This window comes from Orbicella faveolata, unplaced genomic scaffold, assembly GCF_042242905.1.
Source record: "Orbicella faveolata isolate gen_17 unplaced genomic scaffold, um_ofav_v1 contig_26, whole genome shotgun sequence".
NCBI classification, from domain to species: Eukaryota; Metazoa; Cnidaria; class Anthozoa; order Scleractinia; family Merulinidae; genus Orbicella; species Orbicella faveolata.
In genome coordinates, this window is record NW_028301554.1 from 6,386,224 (window position 1) to 6,410,521 (window position 24,298).

Genomic DNA, 24,298 nt, shown 5'->3' on the forward strand with positions numbered 1-24,298 from the left:
CGTTAACATCGTCATTTGACGCACCGTTTTATTAAGGAAGTTTGAGAGCCTCGCATGCAAAACCACATCATTCTTCCGTCTTTAAAACACGCAAATATTTTTGTGCAATGTTTAAATGTGTACTGGGTTGGTTTTAGGGAATGTTGCGTTGTCTTTTTGGGTGCAAAATAATTAAATTTCGAAGACATGTATTTCATTCACTTAAAAGTACTTCGTGAATATAATTGATTTTCACCTTGTGCGAAATTAAACCTTCAAATGGATTAAGCCTCTGGTGGTTAAATCGCAGAAGGATGATCTACAGATTCCTGTAAAAATTTCTTTGGGCAAATGATTGTGAGCGACGCGAGAGCTTTTCAAAGTACGTTAAAAATGCAAATATTTGACCATTCTCTCGTCAAATTTCAATTTACGGGTTAGACGTATATTTTAGCATGCGCCACATGACCTGACCAGTGTTAAGTAGAAATTGACACAGAGCTGATAATTTCGAAATGTTCTAACCTCATTTGCTGTAAAAGGCAGGTCCAAAGCCGATTTGACGTGTTTCTCTCACCATTCGTCGCACATAAAGCAGAAGTTTGTTTTTGTTTACATAACGTCCGATGTACATCGCCAACTGTCAACTTATTTAATGGTCGAATACCATGAATATGTGACCCTCTTTCGACACATATGATCACCACTGCATCTAAGTCAAAAACGGCTAAGTCATTTGTAGATAGTTGCTTGCTTTGCACTACACCAAAAATATTACGTTTGATCATCATGGTTTGATGGCTTGAATCCTTGCTTGCAGCGGTTCCCTGTTCGTCACGCAATGCTGTCATCCCAATTTAGGGAGTAGGGGTAGGACAATTTCTATCCTAACACATAAGGCTCCGTAAGGCTGGGAATCACTGGGAGTACACAATCGCGTTGAGTAGGAAGAGATACATTAAGAAGTGAGAAGAATGAATAGTTTACCATTGCCCCTGTTGTTATCTTTTACTCGACCACCGCTACCTACATGCCCTGCGTAATACTGTAACGCTAAACTCATACCTAGGTCTTTTCGCGCTGTGCAATTATTTTTGGTTTACATGTAATACAATGGGCTACCCCCGGGGAAATGGGTGGTGACCGCTTAATGGGGCTAGCCACTTAAATAGAGGTTGGTGTACCTTAAATATTTAATTTTTCAGTATCGGGTTATAAATTTCTTGGTGAACATGGAGTCAATTCAAGACAATCATGATAGACATGTATTTGAATTATCACTCGTCATGCACCTTAAATTTCAGACTCTTATCTGCCATCGCCCTTTCCAAAACAAAGTTTTTAAATTTTAGGTGGCCGCTTAATAGGGGTAAAGACAACAATGAAATCCTTATCGGAACGACCAAATGGTGGCCGCGGAGGTAACCGGTCAATAAGTGTTTTATTTACAATATTTTACTGACAATAACTTTGGACTGTATTGACAAAAGTCCTCTATTTTCTGTTAGAAACATACCAATGCCTCACCACTAGGCAAACAAAATACGCCAAATAAAATGGCATGGCCAGGGCTATTTACTCACGTAATTACTGATTAAATTTAGTCTGTTTTCTCACGAATTAGACACGTTGTGATTTCCTATTTTTATTTCAGCTAGTTCTTGCTTCATTGATCTATAATTTGTTCGATGGCGATTTTTTTAAAATTCTAGTGAGTACAGGCACTAGCTTAATCAGCTGTTGTCTGAAACATCAAAACGTACAACAAACGTGATTTGGACCGAGGCCAAGTACACTATAGAAAACGATTATATAAATATACACATATTATTATATATATAAACAAACAGATGAAGAATGATTAAATTGTTTCATTTATCCTGAGAGTGCTCTGTACAAAATAGATCAAAATGTGCAGCACATGCCGTGACAGCATTGCGTGACGAACAAATAACGGCTGTAAGATTGTGCTGCGCCGACACGCTTATCAGCAATGGTCAGCAATCGATCAAACGTATCATTTTGGCGCAGTGCAAAGCAAGCAACTATCTACAAATGACTCAGCCGTTTTTGACTTATATGCAGTGATGTTCATATGCGCAGAAAGATGGTCACAGATTCCTGGTATTCGACCAATAATAGGTTGACAGTTGACGATGTACATCGGGCGTTAACGTTGTGTAAACAAAAGCAAACTTCTGCTTTACGTGCGACGAATGGTCAGAGATCGACTAGAAACACGTCAAATCGGCTTTGAACCTGCCTTTTGCAACAAATAAGGTTAGAACATTTCGAAATTATCAGCTCTGTGTCTATTTCAACTTATTATAGGTCAAGTCATGTGGCGCATGCGAAAATATACGTCTAACCCGTAAATTGAAATTTGACGCCGGATGGTCAAATATTTGCATTTTTGACGTACTTTGAAAAGCTCTCGCGTGGCTCACAATCATTTGCCCAAAGAAATTTTTACAGGAATCTGTAGATCATCCTTCAGCGATTCAACCACCAGAGGCTTAATCCATTTGAAGGTTTGATTTCGCACAAGGTGAAAATCAATTATATTCACGAAGTACTTTTAAGTGAATGAAATACATGTCTTCGAAATTTAATTATTTTGCACCCAAAAAGACAACGCAACATTCCCTAAAACCAACCCAGTACACATTTAAACATTGCACAAAAATATTTGCGTGTTTTAAAGACGGAAGAATGATGTGGTTTTGCATGCGAGGCTCTCAAACTTCCTTAATAAAACGGTGCGTCAAATGACGATTTTAACGGAATTTGGTAATTTGCATATTTCATTGAAATAAAAGGATATTTTGCCAAAAAAAAACTATCCAGTGGTTTTTGTCATGTCTTAGCTTATCTACCATAAGAATATGAGCGAAATCGAATTTTCGACCCTTGCCGCGAAATTATGATTTTGTCTGATTTTTACAGGCAGGCACTCTTAAAACGGTCAAAAAACTACTAATTTGGTCATGATCTGTCACTCGCTACTCTTTCTTAGCTATTGCAGTTTACAGAACTCCTATTTTTCCCATCAAGTAACGATACGTTATTATCGGCAAAGTTTAATCGACGTTTCAATCGTTCAGTGAAACTAAAATATGATGAGAACAGAAGCAGCTACGAATAGCTCAGAGAACGCCACTGGTTCATCATGATCAATATGGCGTTTGCTGACCTGATGCTAGGAACTTTGGTTCCACCCATGTTCGTTTACGTTGTCGGATTTGAATATCACTTTTGGTCTGCCGGATTACCTATACTTTAAAGCTTTTTACTGAATCGTTGATACCTTTTTCTCGCAGCCCTCCTTAACTTCAGCAGCTTTCATATCTTGCGAGAGATTTTACGCCACTTATTGGCCACACAAGTATCGAAGATTGTCATTACGAGCATACCGCATTGTTATTTTTTTGGTCTGGGTAGTTTCTCTGGTTTTTGACGCCATCTTCACTGCATTGAAGCTCTTTATTTCAAGCAAACACGCTATATATCCTTGGATGGTATACGCCCTGATTGTTATATTCATCATATGTGGTTGTAACATCGGTATTTGGAGAAAGTTTCAACACGGAGGGGTCGCAACACAGCAACCACCACTGGTTCCATCTTCTCTCTCCTGCATTACAAGCCTATAGATTTAAAAGAAATGTTAAAGGATCATTTTATTATCAAGACATATGATACCACACAAATCCATTAACAATAATATAGATATTATGTATATGAAATTATTTATGTGATCAAGTCTACAAAAAGATATGGCAGAATCATAAAGCCAAAAATACACTATAATAGCAAATTAATAATTTACAAGGCTTACTAAGAACTATTGTTGTGTGTTGTTACTGAAGAGAAATATAACATTTGCATATAATCAATAAAAATTATTGATTTCTGATTCAAGTGCAATTTTCTAGTTAGAAAACTTCTGTTTTGGGTGGAGAAAAAAAAATTATTTTGATAAATAATTTGCTAGTGCATATATTACCCCAAGTCCTCGATATCTGAACTATCACTTCCACTGTCCTCTGGAGGATCTTCATTGAGCTCAATTAGAGCCTCTTGAAGAGGAAGTGCTCCTCTGCAATATAAAGTAACTATTAAAACAATGCTCTCAATTATTACACACATGCGTAATTATTATCATGCTACATTTCATGATAAAACCACCTCTAATTAAATTATTGTGGTCTATATTGCACACTGCCTTTTATAGCAATAGTGATCATTGGCAATCAGCAACTTTGAAAATAATTTTCCCATAGTGTTGATTGTCAAAGAAAGCTGACCAGATGTACATGTATCTAACTGTTGCCAAGTACAAACAATCATTTACCTCCAAGTCATTTCATCTGAATCACTTGAACAACTTGATTCACTGTCAGGCTCATCTGAATTACGATACTTGTCAGCATCTCCTTTCATAATGACCGAGTCATTCTTGACCTCACATATGACATCATTGACACAAAAAGAAGAGGCGCCTGTTGAATCAAAATCAGCCGATATACCTGTAATAGCGACATCACCATCCTCACTGCAACAAAGAAGTTGAACACAAAACATATTTCGTAATACGTTCACTTCATACATGCATACCTGTATCATTATATATAGATATATATTATTGGCTCAACCACATACATGTGTAGTTGGTCAGACTCAATGTTTCATTGAGACAAACAAAACAGTAGGTGATATATAAAACAACTATGCAAGTCACAGGACATTACATTTTGAGCATCACTGACAAAGTCGCCAAGCAGAAAGGGAATTTTGTATATCTGGATAATAAAGGTAACATGTGGAGGGCAGCATGATTGAAAAGACATCAGTTACTTGACTGGACCTTTCTGATAAAAGCAGGCATGGATGACAGATCCACCCTTACAACAACATAGCCAATCAGCGAACGGCATTCGTGATAGAATGCTAGTAGATATATACTAAACCCAGTTAAAGTACATACAGCTGGATTGTACAGATCCAATATATTTCTGAATAGCAAGCTCTTTTGCAACAACATAAATAACAAACTAACCTGTCATGATAACGCCTCCCAATGATAAATCTGGCAACTGCACCTGGATATCTTTCCCATTCATTGGAGTGGAGGTTACAAGAGGGACAGCTGTGTGACATGTAAATGAATGAATAGATACATAAATAAACAAATAAATAAATATATAAGGAAAAAAAAAAATAAACAGACTATAAAGGAAATATGTAAAAATAAAACTGACCAAATGAATTAAGAGTGCCTGCCCGTACAAATCAGACAAATTCTTAATTTCGCGGCAAGGGTCGAAAATTCGATTTCGCTCATATTCTTATGGTAGATGGGCTAGGGCATGACAAAAACTACTGGATAGTTTTTTTGGCAAAATATCCTTTTAATTCAAAGAAATATGCAAATTACCAAATTCCGTTAAAATCGTCATTTGACGCACCATTTTATTAAACAAGTTTGAGAGCCTCGCATGCAAAACCACATCATTCTTCCGTCTTTAAAACACCCAAATATTTTTGTGCAATGTTTAAATGTGTACTGGGTTGATTTTAGGGAATGTTGCGTTGTCTTTTTGGGTGCACAATAATTAAATTTCGAGGGACATGTATTTCATTCACTTAAAAGTACTTCGTGAATATAATTAATTTTCACCATGTGCGAAACCTTCAAATGGACCAAGCTTCTGGTGGTTGAATTGCAGAAGGATAGTCTACAGATTCCTGTAAAAATTTCTTTGGGCAAATGATTGTGAGCGACGCGAGAGCTTTTCAAAGTACGTCAAAAATGCAAATATTTGACCATCCGTCGTCAAATTTCAATTTACGGTTTAGACGCATATTTTAGCATGCGCCACATGACTTGACCAATGTTAAGTTGAAATAGACACAGAGCTGATAATTTCGAAATGTTCTAACCTGATTTGCTGTAAAAGGTGGGTCCAAAGCCGATCTGATGTGTTTCTCTCACCATTCGTCGCACATAAAGCAGAAGTTTGCTTTTGTTTACATAACGTCCGATGTACATCGCCAACTGTCAACTTATTTAACGGTCGAATACCATGAATCTGTGACCCTCGTTCGACACATATGATCACCACTGCATCTAAGTCATAAACGGCTAAGTCATTCGTAGATAGTTGCTTGCGTTGTACTACACCAAAATATTACGTTTGATCATCATGGTTTGATGGCTTGAATCCTTGCTTCTAGCGGTTCCTTGTTCGTCACGCAAACTGTCATCCCATTTTAGGGGGTAGGGGTGGGACAATTTCTATCCTAATACGTAAGGCTCCGTAAGGCTTGGAATCACTGGGAGCACACAATCGTGTTGAGTGGGAAGAGATTAAATTAAGAAATGAAAAGAATGAATAATTTACCATTGCCCCTGTTGTTATCTTTTACTCGACCACCGTTACCTACATGCCCCTGCGTAATACTGTAACGCTAAACTCATACCTAGGTCTTTTTCGCGCTATGCAATTATTTTTGGTTTACATGTAATACAGTGGGCTACCCTCGGGGAAATGGGTGGCGACCGCTTAATGGGGCTAGCCGCTTAAATAGAGGTTGGTGTACCTTGAATATTTAATTTTTCACTATCGGGCTATAAATTTCTTGGTGAGCATGGAGTCAATTCAATACAATCATGATAGACGTGTGTTTGAATTATCACTCGTCATGCACCTTCAATTTCAGACTCTTATCTGCCATCGCCCTTTCCAAAACAAAGTTCTTAAATTTCGGGTGGCCGCTTAATAGGGGTAAAGACAATAATGAAACCCTTATCGGAATGACCAAATGATGGCCGCGGAGGTAACCGGTCAATAGGTGTTTTATTTACAATATTTTACTGACGATAATTTTGGACTGTATTGACAACAGTCCTCTATTTTCTGTTACATACCAATGCCTCGCCACTAAGCAAACAAAATACGCCAAATAAAATGGCACGGCCAGGGCTATTTACTCACGTAATTACTAATGAAATTTAGTCTGTTGCACTAGCTTTATCAGCTGTTGTCTGAAACATCAGAACGTACAACAAACGTGATTTGGACCGAGGCCACTTACACCATAGAATATGATTATATAAATATACACATATATTATTATTATATATGAAAAAAACAGATGAACAATGATTAAATTGTTACACTTATCCTGAGAGTACTCTATACAAAATAGATCAAAATGTGCAGCACATGCCGTGACAGCATTGCGTGACGAACAATAACAGCTGTAAGATTGTGCTGCGTCGACACGCTTATCAGCAATGGTCAGCAATCGATCAAACGCAATATTTTGGCGCAGCGCAAAGCAAGGAGCTATCTACAAATGACTCAGCCGTTTTAGACTTAGATGCAGCGATGTTCATATGCGCAGAAAGATGGTCACAGATTCATAGTATTCGACCGATAATAGGTTGACAGTAGGCGATCACTACATCGGACGTTAACCTTGTGTAAACAAAAGCAAACATCTGCGTTATGTGCGACGAATGGTGAGAGATCGACTAGAAACACGTCAAATCGGCTTTGAACCTGCCTTTTACAGCAAATCAGGTTAGAACATTTCGAAATTATCAGCTCTGTGCCTATTTCAGCTTAACATAGGTCAAGTCATGTGGCGCATGCTAAAATATGCGTCTAAACCGTAAATTGAAATTTGACGACGGATGGTCAAATATTTGCATTTTTGACGTACTTTGAAAAGCTCTCGCGTCGCTCACAATCATTTGCCCAAAGAAATTTTTACAGGAATCTGTAGACCATCCTTCTGCGATTCAACCACCAGAAGCTTGATCTATTTGAAGGTTTCGCACATGGTGAAAATTAATTATATTCACGAAGTACTTTTAAGTGAATGAAATACATGTCTTCGAAATTTAATTATTTTGCACCCAAAAAGACAACGCAACATTCCCTAAAATCAACCCAGTACACATTTGAACATTGCACAAAAATATTTGAGTGTTTTAAAGACGGAAGAATGATGTGGTTTTGCATGCGAGGCTCTCAAACTTTTTTAATAAAATGGTGCATCAAATGACGATTTTAACGGAATTTGGTAATTTGCATATTTCTTTCAAATAAAAGGATATTTTGCCAAAAAAACTATCCAGTAGTTTTTGTCATGCCCCAGCCTATCTACCATAAATATATGAGCGAAATCGAATTTTCGATCCTTGCCGAGTTATTTTCCATTTTTATGGACAGGGACTCTTAAATGTAACGACTTCACCTACTCTACTTATTCCTCATCTAAAAAAGGTCAAAGTTGCGAGTGAAAACTCGTTTACATAATGTATCACCTTCAACATGGCGCCGTCGTTTTGCGGAAGGGCCATCGTCTCGTTTCTTCTCTCGTCTTGAAATTTCCTCTGCTGTGTAAATTTCCCTTATTTGAGAATAAAAAGAATTAGAACACGGAAATAACCAGAGAAACGGCACAAGCAAAGGCACAAAGTGCTCGTGAAAAATAAACGAAAGATGCTTGCCTTCCTCGTCGTTCCAAGGAAAGAAGGTGGGCAGCAAACGCTGAATCGCTTCGATATCCGCAATAAATCTTCGCAGATACCCACGAAGAATAAATTTGGCAGTCTAACCAAATCCTTCTATGGCCTCGTTGCCAAAACTTTACAACCTCAGAAAATGAAGCGTGAATCTTCTTTCGGCCACTTCCAGTTGGCCGACCGCCTAGGGAAGACATTAAAACATCCACGAAAATTCACTCTCTAAACCTCAAACACCAACCAAATTCTACATCTACATACTCCAAAGCAATCAATTGAGCTATTACAACTATCAGAAATATAAATCACTCTAGGATCGCAAAGATATTTTCGGATAAAGTTATGAAAGCGTCCTCCTCGACGATATTGAAAGTTTGAGGCTAAAACTTTCAAACTGTTTCGTGACCGGACACGCATGCGCGGCCGTGACCCAGCTCCTTTAACAAAGACCTTGATGTTTGTATCTACTCTTGCTTTACTGTCGTGGCTCCCTTGAATCATTTCGATCAATCTAAATTTAGTCTATCATATCCAGATACCTAGCCTTTGGTATTACCTGGTGGTAGTTTTAAATATATCGAGCTCCTTTGTAAATCCAGTTTCGTACGCGTTAAGGATTCCTGAGTTCACAGAAGCCCTGGTTTTGTGCTGCTCTAAAAGGTCAGCGTCGCCGTTCATCACAGCAACTAAAAGACACAGGAAAATAAGAATAGAGCCCAGTCAACTACAACTGGCGTTTGAACAGGAAGTGATGGATACCAAACTGTAGTGAAACGAGACAATAGAACTTCTAGGTTGATACTGCAGGTTTTACTCTCTAATATTTCATAACAAAACATTGTTTTGAACATTGTTAATCATTCATGCTAATATTTAATTCTACGGTATGCGATCTTAAAAATATTTTGTTTCGTCAGTGAACTCAACAACAGGTTGAATAAGTGAAACTTTGGATCTCAACTTTATTAGTGCAGCATCCACGGCCGTATTGACAAAAGAGAAGTGTTTCGCCGAAGTAGCAGGATAACGGTAAACACGGTAACTTTTGAACGCTTTGTACAAGGTCAATATACTTTGGCCGAAAAATGTTTTTCCAGAGACGTGATGTGTATCCCTCCAATGTCTAATTCATCACTGTGATTGCTTTCAACAGCGTTGGACTTTTGAGAAATAATTATTTTAAAATCAGCTCCAACGCTCCATCTAATTTAGTATGCAACATTTGAAACTTTATTTTTTAATCGCTTCGGCAGTTTTTTGATGTTTATCGAATGATATTGCATTAAAAGGCCCTTTCTTCAACACTGTATAGTTTTCTCATTATTTTGCGTTGCGATAGTAATTTCTGACCAGTATTTTGCGGGGCCTTATTTTCGGCCTGATTTTGCTGCTATCAGACGGAAAAACTTTGCGGCTCGATATTTTTGGTTTAAAGCGAAACTGAAACAAAAGAAATTCATTTTTAAATAGTATTCGGTAACCTCTACTTGGGAGATAAAAATCGGCCGATTTTCTTTTGTAGCCGCAAATCATCGGTCGTTTCTTAGGCGCAGGGCCTCTTAAGCTTTTCATAATGACATTTGTCGCAAAAAAGTTAAAATGATGAAGTGGGGAAATAAGTAAAGCTTTTATTTCATGGGCGCAATTTGAAGTCATGTACAGAAAAGAACCCTGCCGTTGCTGATTCTTTGTTCCTGTCACGTTTATCTGGCTGCGTTACAATCTACGCTCATTATTAGCGACCCAAATAATACAATTCCAACAAGCGATCAATAATATTTGGAATAACTATCAAGCCCAACACGCACGAATTGAGGACCTATCTTGAAGTCCCTGTGTAGTTTTCTTTTTGCAGAAAGGCCGCAGTGTCAACCTCATGTCCGTGTTGAAGCCGGTAAACATTGCAGTCATAACACGCTCGCAGACGTATTAAGTTGCACATGGGTGTCTATAAAGTCTTGACAAGTTGCGTCAGTTTTAAGTCAACTGAGACATGTCATGTGAAAGATTAATCCACGATGATTGGTCTTAAAACGGTCAAAAAACTACAAATTTGGTCATGATCTGTCACTCGCTACTCTTTCTCATACATTGCGGTTTACAGAACTCCTATTTTTCCCATCAAGTAACGATACGTTATTATCGGCAAAGTTTAATCGTCGTTTCAATCGTTCAGTGAAACTAAAATATGATGAGAACAGAAGCAGCTACGAATAGCTCAGAGAACGTCACTGGTTTATCAATAATTGTTTCTTACAAGGCAGAAGGCATCGCATTGTGCGCCGCATTTGTTTTGACATTTGTATTTATTGTTGTAGGAAACTTGCTCACCATTGTTCTGTTGGCAGTAGACAAGAGCCTTCGTAAGAGAAGTTTGTTCCTAGTCATCAATATGGCGTTTGCTGACCTGATGCTAGGAACTTTGGTTCCACCCATGTTCGTTTACGTTGTCGGGTTTGAATATCAGTTTTGGTCTGCCGGATTGCCGATGTATTTTACAGCTTTGCGCCGAATCGTTTATACCTTTTTCTCGCAGGCCTCCTTAACTTCAGCAGCTTTCATATCTTGCGAGAGATTTTACGCCACTTATTGGCCACACAAGTATCGAAGACTATCATTACGAGCATACCGCATTGTTATTTGTTTGATCTGGGTAGTTTCTCTGGTTTTTGGCGCCATCTTCCCTGCATTGAAGCTCTTTATTTCAAGCAAACACGCCATATATCCTTGGATGGTATACGCACTGATTGTTATATTCATCATATGTGGTTGTAACATCGGCATTTGGAGAAAGTTTCAACACGGAGGGGTCGAAATACAGCAACCACGCAGAGCCTCGCAAAGCAAACGCTTAACAAAGACTTTGATGTTTGTATCTACTCTTTCTTTGCTCTCGTGGCTCCCTTGAATCATTTCGATCAATCTAAATTTAGTCTATCATGTCCAGATACCTAGCCTTTGGTTTTACCTGGTGGTAGTTTTAAATATATCGAGCTCCTTTGTGAATCCAGTTTTGTACGCGTTAAGGATTCCTGAGTTCACAGAAGCCCTGGTTTTGTGCTGCTCTAAAAGGTCAGCGGCGCCGATCATTACAGCAACTAAAAGACACAGGAAAATAAGAATAGAGCCCAGTCAACTACAACTGGCGTTTGAACAGGAAGTGATGGATACCAAACTGTAGTGAAACGAGACAAAAGAACGTCTAGGTTGATACTGCAGGTTTTACTTTCAAATATTTCATAACAAAACATTGTTTTGAACATTGTTAATCATTCATGCTAATATTAGATTCTACGGTAATCTATGCAATCTTAAAAATATTTTGTTTCGTCAGTGAACTCAACAACAGGTTGAATAAGTGAAACTTTGGATCTCAAATTTATTAGTACAGCATTAATGTACTCCCTATAAACACAGCACAAAAAACAAGAGGTAATAAATTATCTTCATGCAATATCTTGTTACGATAATAGCTGCGAATTAAAATAAACCTCAAAATTAACAAGGATCCCTTGGAAAAGTTTTGAGCTTGGCCAACGATTTTTAAATTCGCCTTGATACTAGGTGAACATAATTTTGTAGTTGATCAAAATATACAGTTAAGAAAGAGAATTAGCAGCACCTGTGGATACATTATGATAAATAAGCACGAACTATCAAAAGATGTGTGTCCGTTTCTACATCTGTAATAGGAACCGTATTCCTTGAAGAAGTGTACTGAGTTTTCTTTAAATATACATTTGTAGAGGTCTGAGTTGAAGTTTGGTGACTAATTTATGACCGTTGAAGCATGAAACTCCCAGAAGAAATTAAGTGAAAAGAGAACTTAATGTTTTGTCCACACTCGTCACGTGCGGACTTTTAAACTGTGCTGGTCATCCCGCTTCCAAAACCATTTCACTTTTTACAAAATCTCATGCATCTTTCTAAGTTTTGTCCTTCGATTGAAAATAATGTACTTTTCTAACCATTTGCGGTTGAAGCGCGATAACTCCTTGCAATAGTCCTCACGCGAGCTACAATCATGCTTTTTAAACTGTTTCCCCCAGGTTTGAGGCCGGTTAAAAAAGCCTTGATCAAGCAAAGCAACAGAAAACAGTCTTCCCCCGATAGAACACGAAAAGACCCAACAGCCAGAAACGGTTGATTCCAATAGAACACGACCTAAATGTATTCTATATATTTTGTTTGTTTGTTTTTTTTTCGCTTGGCTAGTGAGGCCTAGAGAGTGTTCCTAGGTCGCTAAAAGGACAATTACTAGTTCAAGAACAAGTTCAGCGCACTGTGTAACATTGAATTTTCATTCCAAGTCCATTTGTTTTACCGGAACTGAAATTTAAGACAAAAAGAGCGCCAATGGTTATTCGATGGTTATTATTCAAATTTGTGGGCCATAAAATGGACAACGAAAACAGATGCCGCATCTTTATCACTTCATTAACACTGGGCCGCTAACAATGTGCACTCAATTGCCAATCTAACTCCAAGTGGCATGCTAAAACCAACTTCAAATCTCTAAGTTTACTTTCCCCGTCGGAAAGACTTATAACCTTGACTTATAAACTCCAGTTAATAGAGAATTAAGCTGTAAGGTATAGTTCCTTAAAGGTAAATACTTTTTCAAATTCAAGATCAAACAAGGCATTAAGTAAATATGATCCTGTTCCTTATTCTTTTGTAAAGTTAAAACGGCAAACATTTCCTTTTAAAATTAAAATTTTTAATTACGTGCGCCGCCAGAGACTAAATATCGATGATTAGTTTGTGACAGATGGCAATTTTACGAACGCAGCAGAATTAAAAAGCTACAGTAGGTCTGGTGGATATATCTGCTGTTTTCGCTTTTAAATCGCTCTGCACATGTAAATCACTTTATACATATATTTTGAAAAAGAAAAATGTCGAAGACTCCTAATGTCAGTGGATTGCTGAAGAACTCCATGGGCCATAAAAAGTAAATATTGATGCAATATTGATGCAATATTCATATTCATTTATATTTATGACGTACCCCTAATGTCAATGGATTGCTGAAGAACTCTATAAACAATAAAAAGTCAAAATCCATGCAAACCGAGCAACTACATCTATTAAATTATCAATGTCTTACTCAGCTGTTGATTGGGCTATTCTTCCTTCCCTTTTAACTCAAAGAATAATTGACTGATAAACTAAAATAAAATGAGACATTTAACAATCACGAAAATGCAGATGAAAATTCACAATGTCCCCAGAATTTAAGTAAGAACCTGTCTCAAAATACAGTTCTGTGATATTTCCACGTAAATTTAAAGAAATATACTAGCGTTTTTTACGGTAGCCGAGCACTAATTTGTTGATTATTCGGTTTTGGACCAAGCTCATTGTGAATTTTAAATTCTTGCAAAAGGATATGAAAGTCAGGATAATTTAGTACTCAGGAATGAGTGCTATTTTGATTGAGGACTTCCATTGCATTTTTTTTGCAAAAATTTATTTCATAGTCAGTTTTAAAAGCAAATAGTTTCTAGGCATTTGAAGAAATTTAAATTCAGTCTAGCAAGAACACTACATAATAGCTGCGGACTTTTGATTGGTTAACCTTTAATAACTCGCGTACATCAAGGAAAAAGTTGACAATATGCCACTTGCTGCCGTCAGACGTTGTTACGTAAACGGCCACGGTTTCGCGCATGAGCTGTTTCCTCGTCACGATGCAGCACTTATACCTTGCTTTCTGTCAAAATTAACCCTCTCAAACTATTTTTATGGATAATTTTTTAAATTTTGAACATTTTAGCGTTTTAAATTTTCTTTAGAATTCTCGTGTAAACTTTCCAATGGATCTCCAATATGGTTGCAGTAACCTCATTATAATTTTGCATTGTACATATAGATCTGAATTGGAATTAGTGATCAACAGAGCTTCAAGCTGCACAAGCTATTGTTTTAATAAAGGATCGTTTCGCTTTCTCTTTTGTAACTAGTAGAGCAGACTTTTCTTGATTCTCCAAGTTTCCTCAGCATAAATTTCCTCGATCGATCCATCGATGCTTCGCGATCTTTTTAATTATAAGCTGCCTGTTTAATCTTTGAAATAACTAATTTTATAATTTTATGGCCACTAGCGTAAGCAACCCAAATTCAGAATAACAAAAACAGTTTACAAAGCTGCTGTCACCTAAAATTAGCTTTTCACTAAATTTCCTGGTTATCACAAGGATGATTAGTAAATTTTACAACGTGAAATGTCCATTCGTGTTGCCGCCTTAATTCGGTTTTTCTTTCAATCGCCTTGGGTCAAAAATTCCACTTAGCAGATTGTTATTTGCAGTGAGCACAAAATAACAAGGCGATAAATATGTCAAAGATACGGACGAGTTCCACAAAATATATTAGCACGTTTAGCCAGGCAGGCTCAGTGACCTGTTAATAACTGTGGGTTCAAAAGTACAAATACAAGATATAAGCCACAATATAAGCTTTTCTTAAGAGGAATTCGTCCATCATTTCTAAGTTTATCTTTAATGATTGGCGTATATTAAGGAAAAAGGTGACTACATGTCAATTGATGCCGTCAAACATTGTTAACTCCTTCGGCTTTGGGTATTAGCTGTTTCCTCGACACGTTTGAAAATTGAAGGCATCCCAGAACACAGTACTTACAACTTGCTTTCACATAACAAACGTTCTCAAAGTTGTAATTAGTTTTATTTTGTAATCTTTTTTTTAATATTTTAGCGCTGTTAATTTTCACTTTCCCTACAAAACCCACACTTTTGTTCCGATTAAATTACCTTACAATTAGTTAAGTTAAAATTAACCTCTATCGATCGATCGGTCGATGCTGCGAATTCTTTTTTACAATCAACTTCCTGTTTAATGTTTTGGGAAATTAATTATACAATTTTATTGAAGGGAACTATTTACACACGTTTGAGATAACCGTCAGTTCTTTACAAACTTTTCGGTAAAACCACTATGGAGTCTATGAATAACAAGCTTACTCATTCACTGTTTTAAGGAAATAAAAAGAAGCAAAACATCCCAACCATCATTTGAAACCTTTACTTAAAAGCAAGGGAAAAAAAAAAACAACAGATGCTTCTGTGTTGATCACTGACTCGTCAAATTTGAGGAATATGACATAAGCTTCGCGATGGATGACGCAACTTAGTCACGATTTATGGCAGTCATTGCAAAACTTTTCTGAAAAATATTTTTCTTTCGCGTCTTTCAAACTAACACGGCCACTCTTTTGTTTTGTTTTATTTTTGGAACGAAAAAACAAAACAAGCGATCTTAAGCGTTTTAAGCTTTTCATAATGACGTTTGTCGCAAAAAAGTTATAATGATGAAGTGGGGAAATAAGTAAGGCTTTTATTTCATGGGCGCAATTTGAAGTCATGTACAGAAAAGCACCCTGCCGTTGCTGATTCTTTGTTCCTGCCACGTTTATCTGGCTGCGTTACAATCTACGTTCATTATTAGCGAGCGAAATAATACAATTCTAACAAGCGATCAATAACATTTGGAATAACTATCAAGCCCAACATGCACGTATTGAGGACCTATCTTGAAGTCCCTGTGTCGTTTTCTTTTCGCAGAAAGGCCGAAGTGTCAACCTCAGGTCCGTGTTGAAGCCGGTAAACATTGCAGTCATAACACGCTCGTAGACGTATTAAGTTGCACATGGGTGTCTATAAAGTCTTGACAAGTTGCGTCAGTTTAAAGTCAACTGAGACATGTCATGTGAAAGATTAGTCCACGATGATTGGTCTTAAAGCGGTCCAAAAACTACAAATTTGGTCATGATCTGTCACTCGCTCCTCTTTCTCATATATTGCGGTTTACAGAACTCTTATTTTTCCCATCAAGTAACGATACGTTATTATCGGCAAAGTTTAATCGACATTTCAATTGTTCAGTGAAACCAAAATATGATGAGAACAGAAGCAGCTAGCAATAGCTCAGAGAACGCGACTGGTTCATCAATGATTGTTCCTTCCATGGCAGAAGGCATCGCATTGTGCACCGCATTTATTTTGATATTTGTATTTATTGCTGTAGGAAACTTGCTCACCATTGTTCTGTTTGCAGTAAACAGGAGCTTTCGTAAGAGAAGTTTGTTTCTAGTCATCAATATGGCGTTTGCTGACCTGATGTTAGGAGTCCTGTCGCTACCTTGCTACATTTACATTGTTGGGAGCAGGTTTGAACTTTGGAAAGGTGGTTTGCCGAAGTCTTTGTCAATTTTCTACACGATCGTTGATATCTTTTTCTCGACGTTGTCGTTAATTTCTGCAGCTTTCATATCTGGCGAGAGATTTTATGCCATTTACAGGCCATTTAAGCACCGAACACTGTCGATGCGAACATACCGTATTATTATTTTTGCTGTGTGGGCACTGACTCTCCTTATCGCCGCCCTCGTCAGTGCAACAAATTTCTTGTTTTCATTTAAACGTTCTATGTATTCTTGGATGCCATACGTCTTGATTATGACATTCATCATATGTGGCTGTAACATCGGCATTTGGAGAAAGTTTCGACGTGGAAATATCGCTCCACAACAGCAAAACAGAGACTCGCGAAACAAACGCTTAACAAAGACCTTGCTATTTGTGTCTATTCTTGCTTTAGTGTCCTGGATCCCTTTAGTTATTTTCAACTGTTTAATCTATGTCTTTGATGTCCAAATACCGTGGAAATTTTATGACCTGGTGAACGTTATAAATTACTCCAATTCGTTTGCAAATCCAGTTGTGTACGCATTAAGAATACCTGAGTTTAGAAAAGCCCTGGTTTTGTGCTGTTTAAGAAAACCAGCGGCGCCAAACATGCTAAATATTAATAGAAGAAGTACCAAGATTCCGGGGACAGAACTCAGAACTTTACGAACAGACAACAGTCTCCTACAGCTGAAATTTAATCAAGAAGTTCTGGATACCAAAGTTTAGAAACTCTGAGTTGATGTTGTAGATTAGACGATCTTGAATTGTAAAGCGAAACATGTTTTCTGTGATCAGGGAAGCATTCTACATAAATTTGTTTACACGCATATTTTGTCTCTTAAGGTAATTCCATTGAAATAGAACTCGCAATAAATTTTCTTTCAAACTTTACCTGTTGGCTGCTTATTTCAAGAGCATTTAAATTTTGAAATAAAAAAGGAGGGTCCCGGTATTCGTTTAGGAGCAGGAAGACCTTCAATAAACCCCATAATTCCTGAAATTATCTCCTTTCAGAAACGTTTCCATTTGAACCATCCACTTAACGCTTTTTGAGGGCAGAAAAAAAGAGAGAAAGTTAAGTGAGAAAAACATCAATGAATGTACTCCAGCAATTGAAAGGAGTAATTTGATGGCGTTTCTTGAGAGCACATATTATCTTTTCCAAACACTAGCTATGCTCTCATTTTCAGTGATAGTTTAAAACTCTGCAATAGAAATTGGTCTATATTCACGGTCTAGAAAAAAAGTGATCCCTGCATTCAAACTAAAAAATCGTTTGGTTTAGCAATAGCCACCATTTTGTATATGTTGTGTATGTGCACGCGGTCGTGAACGCACGCTAATTACGCAAAAATCGAGCGTAGTAGGGATGCGCAATGCAATTCTGAGGAATAACCTTAACTCCGTTTGTACACCACAACTAAACTACAAGAAATATTTAACCTGGTTCAGGACCATGTAACATGTAAACTTCTATTTCAAAAATTTCCAACCAGTTTAAGGCAATAAGGCATGGCATGCTTATTATTCTACTAAATAATTTTACGGTTGGTCAAAATTACATGAGGAAGAGATTTTGGGCCAATGTCTTGGAAAAAATCAGAAACCTTGTGCCCTTTTGACGTCGTCTTTCGGAAACATATGTATGACAATGCCTTGCGTGTAAGTGTTGTTTTCACAGTTGTTTTTTTTGTTGTTTTTTGCGTGTAAGTGTTGTTTTTTTTTCACCAAAACAGCATCGCGCAGAATTCTATTGTCTTTCGCGACATATACTTGCAGTGCTCATTTTTTCAATGCGCGGAATAATAATTACAAATATTAGCTGTCGGAATTCCGACTGCTCTCGTCAATGAATCGGCGGCTGTCAATCAAACGGTCTGATGTGTGAAGTAAATCCCAAGGTGTAATAAGCTAACAAAAGCGCTCTAATTTAAAGGCGGCCTGCGATCTTCACAAAGACTTTTGTCAACAAAGTCGTGTGCAGCGACATTCTCACTTTTTTTGTTAACATGTCACACTCGAAATGGTTTGAGCGCGGGAGCCAAAAGTTCTCCCACAAAAAATTCTTCTTCCAAAGCGTTGCCAAATTGAAAGAACGGTGCGCATAAAACTTTCTTCTACTTTATCGTTGTCCTCTTTTACTCGACCGGTCAAAGCAGTTCACCAGACGTAGTCTTTTACTCGATCGGTTTACGTAGCCTGTCGTTGATCGAGGACTTAAAAGACAACACAGGTCTTTATCTATTCGAAAGATGAAGAGGAAAATAAATGACATTTCTGTTTGAAATCCAGAGCCGAACAAAAAAGCAAAGGCACGCAGCGCGTCTTACGCCTGAGTGAGCATTGTTGTCCACTGCATGTGTGAGATAATTATTCAAAATTGGAACCGTTTTAATTGATCAAAACATTTAAAAGGCCCAGGTTCGAGTATTCAGTTATTAGAATCCTCTTTGGAGTAACATGTCAAAGCGTACGAGACAGCTCGGCTTTTACGCATCACTATTTGATGACGTTTATGATCGTGGCCTCAGTTATAAGTACCGACCCAAGCAAAAGCCCGTTGTTATGGGTATTTATAAAGTTGAGCGCATAGTCTCTCAACGAAATCAAGGGGGCAAGGCAGAGTATTTTATTCAGTGGAAGAATTATCCTTTAACTGAAAACGCATGGGAGCCGTCCGAACACTTCTTATGTTGATGAAATTACATGTAAAGTGATGTTAAAACGACGTTCAGAAAACACTGAGATCTTTTTTTCAACGAAAATCAAAAATGATCTCTTTGAGACCGGCTGAGGATGAAGTACTCTGCTTCGCTTCCTTTAACTCTTTTATCTCTCTGAGATCATTTTTGCCTTGACAACGCGCCACTGCCAGAGAGCCTCACCGTTTATTCGAAGATAAAACATTGGGTCGTAGCCTTTCAGTGGAGTGGACATGTGCAAGAAAGCGGGATTGACCGGGGATTCAATGAGCTCTAAAAAGAGCTCCCGATCAACGCGCTGCATTTCTTGCACAGATGACATGCTGAAAATTCGTTTATTGCAACTCGCGCAAAGCGTTACTTTAAATACGATGGTTAAGTGATACATTTTATCACCTCTCAATTTCAATGCCTTATAGCGTCGGCGTATGTCCTATTGTTTGTGGAGGCGGAGCTTGGCATATATTAATATTCTGCCGGGAAATTCAAAAGAGTTTCGCTCTATTGTTCTTCTAGTCTCCGAGGCAAACGAAGGCTGAAGGATCGTTACGAGTGTTCGAAAGTTGGCAGAACGACCACTTCGAAACATTATTTTCCGTTAAAACTTGGCATAAAGCTTCCTTTAACAACATACATTCAAAGCTGTATGATAACCGTTAAGAAGGGCACTTTGAAGGAGTTAAATTCTTCCTCCAAATATTTCCTCATATAATATTTTCCTTCAAATGGACCAAATTCAGGAAAAGAAAACGACTAAATCCACTTTTCGTAGCATTTCAAAAAATGTCTCCTTTCTTCCATCAATGTCTCATCTACAAAAGCCATATGATAACCACTACGAAACACAAGTATGAAGCACGTAAACTCTAAACAAGTATGCGTAGTCGGCCATTTTCTGGTCATTTTCTTTGTTGTTTAGCCATCGGCAGCCTAATTAATAATTAAATTTCGCGCGCACGCTACATTTAAGTCCCGGATATGTCGCGGCATTCTGCGCGATGGGCCATTCGACAACATAAAACTTCCAATTCTTTCGCTTGCAATACTTCCCGGCATTCTTTCGCTTGTTTCTCTCAGCTGCTGTGATGGCTGGAAAGTTTTACACACCTTATGACGTCAAGGGTCCTAATTTGCCTATTTTGACCGCGCGTGGAATGTCGCACACTTTTGATCGAATTACCTAACGTCGATGCAGGAAAATAATTATTGCGCGCTTGTCCGAAGCCCATAATCGAGCATTACCAATCAGAGAAATATAGACTTCAATATTTTAGGATGAAAAAAGTGGGGAAAATTTCACTTCACAGGCACTTTAAGGACGTTCGCGCTAATTGTTTCTGCGCATCCTTACCACGCACGCAAATTCACAAGCCACGTCATGCATCGAGTGCGCGCTGAGTAATATCAAAGTGCTCTGTAGCAAACTCGTGAATTGAACAGATGAATTAAATTATTTTTTGGATTATCTGGTGAAGGGAATTTTGTGGTTCATTTTCACATTTAGAGTACAAGCAGTAATTCAGTATTCGCTAATAAAGCACCAAACAAACAGAGTTACATTTGGATAAGATGCATGGCATTACAATTGACACGATCATACTATTACCTGACAATATAAAGAAAATCTATCGATTAGAAGTTTGAAACGCACCATCGAATTCCGTTCTTTTTAGCTCTTCGTTTATCTGTGTGGCGGTTTCAAATGCCTATTGAAGGGTTAAGTTTTGTGAAAACGTTGGCAAAATTTGAAATTATTAACGCAACGGATTCACTTATACAAAATATTACTAGGATAGCTTTTCTTCGTTGATTCATGTTTGGATATTTTAAACATCTTTGGAGAAGCTACACCCGTTAGTTCGCGTAAGTTTTAGCTTTGAAGATTTTATTTTGTAACCACTGAATATTGTTTACGTTTTAATGCCCTAACGGTAATACAGACTTCATTTTCCTGAGTCATTTCACGAGTGTGGTTTTGGCGCCTAGTTGGGAGATTATCGGACACCCTGCCGCAATGAAATATAGTTTGTTCTGAATATGAATATTACACAAAATTCAAAACAACAATATTAACAAAACTTGCTCATTTTTTTACAAAGTTGCTTAGCAATACAACTTTCGGCTGGTTGGTCAGGGTTTACGAGTTTTTTCGTTTTGGATGGGGGCAGGTGGGCGTGGTATGTAATCGTGTGATCTTCATGCCGCAGATTCTAGGTAATTTACAAACCCTTATGAGGAAGTTTATAAACATTTATTTTTGTAATACTAGCAATCTGCGCAACGAGTAGGAAGCAACACAGTGAAGACGTTGCTCAAAAAACAGACTGGCTGTACCCCAAGGAACCTGAAGACAAGACATCCCATCAAAGGTATGTAGCGAGTGCAACCCGTTTTGAAAAAGAAAGAGTGAAAAATCACTTTTACCGTCACCTTTGTTAATAGCGTGACTTGACTTGACAAATGTAGTTGCTTTTACATTTTCATAGACTTGCCAAACAGGCTGCCATGGAAACCATAGGCCTCCTCGTCACCTCGACCCGATTCCGTGAGCCTCCAACTCCTCAGAATATCTCCTCCACTCCATGCTGGACTCCGGGAAGAGATGCCGCGTTTCCTCCAACACCCTTAGTTACAGATACCGTTCGTGTTTAAAACTCAGCTATGGACACGATTGCAAATCTCACTGCACAAGAAACAAAACGGGAGCCTCTTATCTCCCATTTGAAAACCCCCTTGAACAACTTGAGCAAAGCAGAACAGTTGAGTGTTGTACAAAAGGCTAGTGAAGACTGTTTGCTAGTGTGCAGTGCAATAGCACTTGGAGGTGCATAGTGGCGACGAGCTCTTCAATTCCATGGCTCAGTCTACACAAAGAAAAAGTTTGACGGTTCGCCACCTGGTGATCTAGTGGTACTTATGACTGCGTACAAGAACGCTAAGACTAAGAATTTAAAGAGACAGATACTAAGCCTTTACGCATATAGATATCCCATGAGCATGCATGCTGCAAAAAATTCACCAACCATACGGAAAACTATCCTCATGGGAAATAAAGCAAGCACGCTCTCATGCTAATCTAAGCGGCCCTGGTACAACCCCTGAAGTTACAACCAAGCCCCGCGTACGTCTTGACACGAGTAAGGTCGATCACTTTGTGGAATTTACAAATAGACTGTACTTCTATCAAGACGTTTCTTATGGTAGTAAAATACTAATCCTCGAAAGTGGCGACACAATAGAGATGCCTAATGTTGTGAGGACAGTGACCAGATCTACAATGATTGAAGAATACTTGGAGTATTGTAAAGAACAATGTCACGAACCACTGAGTAGGTCAACTTTGTTCAAAATCCTGGAGGTTCGAGACGCATCTCAGCGTAAGTCGCTCCAGGGCTTGCACAATACCTCAGCTGATGACGCGGCGGGATTTCAGACTCTTGAAACACTGGTTGAAACTCTTGAGAAAGGAGGAATGGAGAAACAGTGGTGTCTTCATGTTCATAGAAAGCTCAGAGATGCAAAACGCTATCTCAAGACTGACTTCCGCATACATTGCCAGCCATGTGCTTCTACTTGCGCTGACCACTGTCGACATTTTGCGCCCAGTGATCCTGTCGAAGCCGATTTCCGGCAACCCTGCTCTCATGAGCACGTATTCAGTTGCGATGACTGCCAAGGGATGAAGAATGTACTGCAGGATGTCAGACTGGAGTTCGAAGCGTCATCCTGGACACCTTACAGTTCAGAACAACGAGAGGATCTGCTATATGATTTTGACCGCGCAAAGTCAGACATCTTGCTGTGGAAAGCCCACGTTATTCGTTCGATAAACCAGGCAGAGGAAAAACAAGATGCACTTAGATCATGATCAGCCGATGACACGTCAGCTATCCTAATAATGGACGGGGCCATGAAATTTCTTCAAATTAGATATCGTGAGAAGCAGTCCGATTGGTATGGGAAACGAGGCCTTAACTGGCACATATCAACGGTAATACCTAAGAATGCTAGCAATGGGAAGGTTGAGCTGAAATCATATGCGCATATCTTTGATTCGTGCCAGCAGGACTGGTATGCAGTCTGCTCGATCAATCATTGAAAACAGACTGGAGGTTGTAAAAAAAGGATCACCCCCAGATTATCCGAGGGAGTCTTAGGAGTGACGAAGCAGGCTGTTACCACAACAACTTCCTCTTGGTGGCCGTAAGAGATGCTGGGAAACGAGTTGGTCTTACTGTCACGCAGTATGACTTCCGAGCCACAGTACGGAAAGGATGTGTGTGATAGAATCCTTTGTCCGATGAAATCAATATCCAGTTTAGTTAAAATTGGTATCTACAGGCAAATCGGAGTAATTGGTCTCGCAAAGTCCAAAAAAAATCATTAGTCAGAAATATTTCCCGCCAAATTTTTAGCGCAGAATATTACCTTATACCCACTTTCTGCGATTGTTATCCATGATTTACCAAAATATAAAAAATAGAATTTTCGCGGGAAAATTTAGCCTAAGTAATGGTAAGGATTTGGCAAGTTTGAAATGTTTACATAGGTTAATAACGATGTCAGAGCTTAAAAACTCTATTCTGCAGTCCAGCTAACTATTTTTTGCCTGTAGATACCAATTTTTAACTAAACTGTATATTGAGAACAGTGCAAAAGACCATCACAAAAATGTCTTTCTGTGGAAATAAACTGCTGCACTTTTGAAAAACGACTCGCTGAAAATGGCTAAAATTTGGGTCACGCTCATTAACGATTCGGCGGCGATATTTGGCACCTCGTGAAAAACCGTAGAATTAATGCGAAAGACCGCTAATATTTCTCAATCAACTAATAAGGAAACAAATGTCATCTCATGAAAATAA

General features: G+C 38.3%; 2 protein-coding genes and 1 pseudogene across 2 annotated transcripts; 2 read left to right on the forward strand and 1 right to left on the reverse strand.

Moving 5' to 3' along the window:
* Window positions 1–3,396: 3,396 nt before the first annotated feature.
* On the reverse strand, window positions 3,397–4,667 carry LOC149107838 (uncharacterized). Its single transcript, XM_089296262.1, has 3 exons — window positions 4,334–4,667; window positions 3,986–4,078; window positions 3,397–3,626 (listed from the first exon to the last, which is right to left on the reverse strand). The coding sequence occupies exons 1-3, from the start codon at window positions 4,603–4,605 to the stop codon at window positions 3,560–3,562; spliced, it is 432 nt and encodes a 143-aa protein (XP_089152388.1). The 5' UTR covers window positions 4,606–4,667; the 3' UTR covers window positions 3,397–3,559.
* An 11,770-nt stretch (window positions 4,668–16,437) lies between these two features.
* Window positions 16,438–17,622, forward strand: LOC149107839 (adenosine receptor A3-like). The gene has a single exon (XM_089296186.1). The coding sequence runs from the start codon at window positions 16,438–16,440 to the stop codon at window positions 17,455–17,457; it is 1,020 nt and encodes a 339-aa protein (XP_089152312.1). The 3' UTR covers window positions 17,458–17,622.
* Window positions 17,623–21,680: 4,058 nt separating this feature from the next.
* On the forward strand, window positions 21,681–23,857 carry LOC149107840 (uncharacterized; annotated as a pseudogene).
* Window positions 23,858–24,298: the final 441 nt, after the last annotated feature.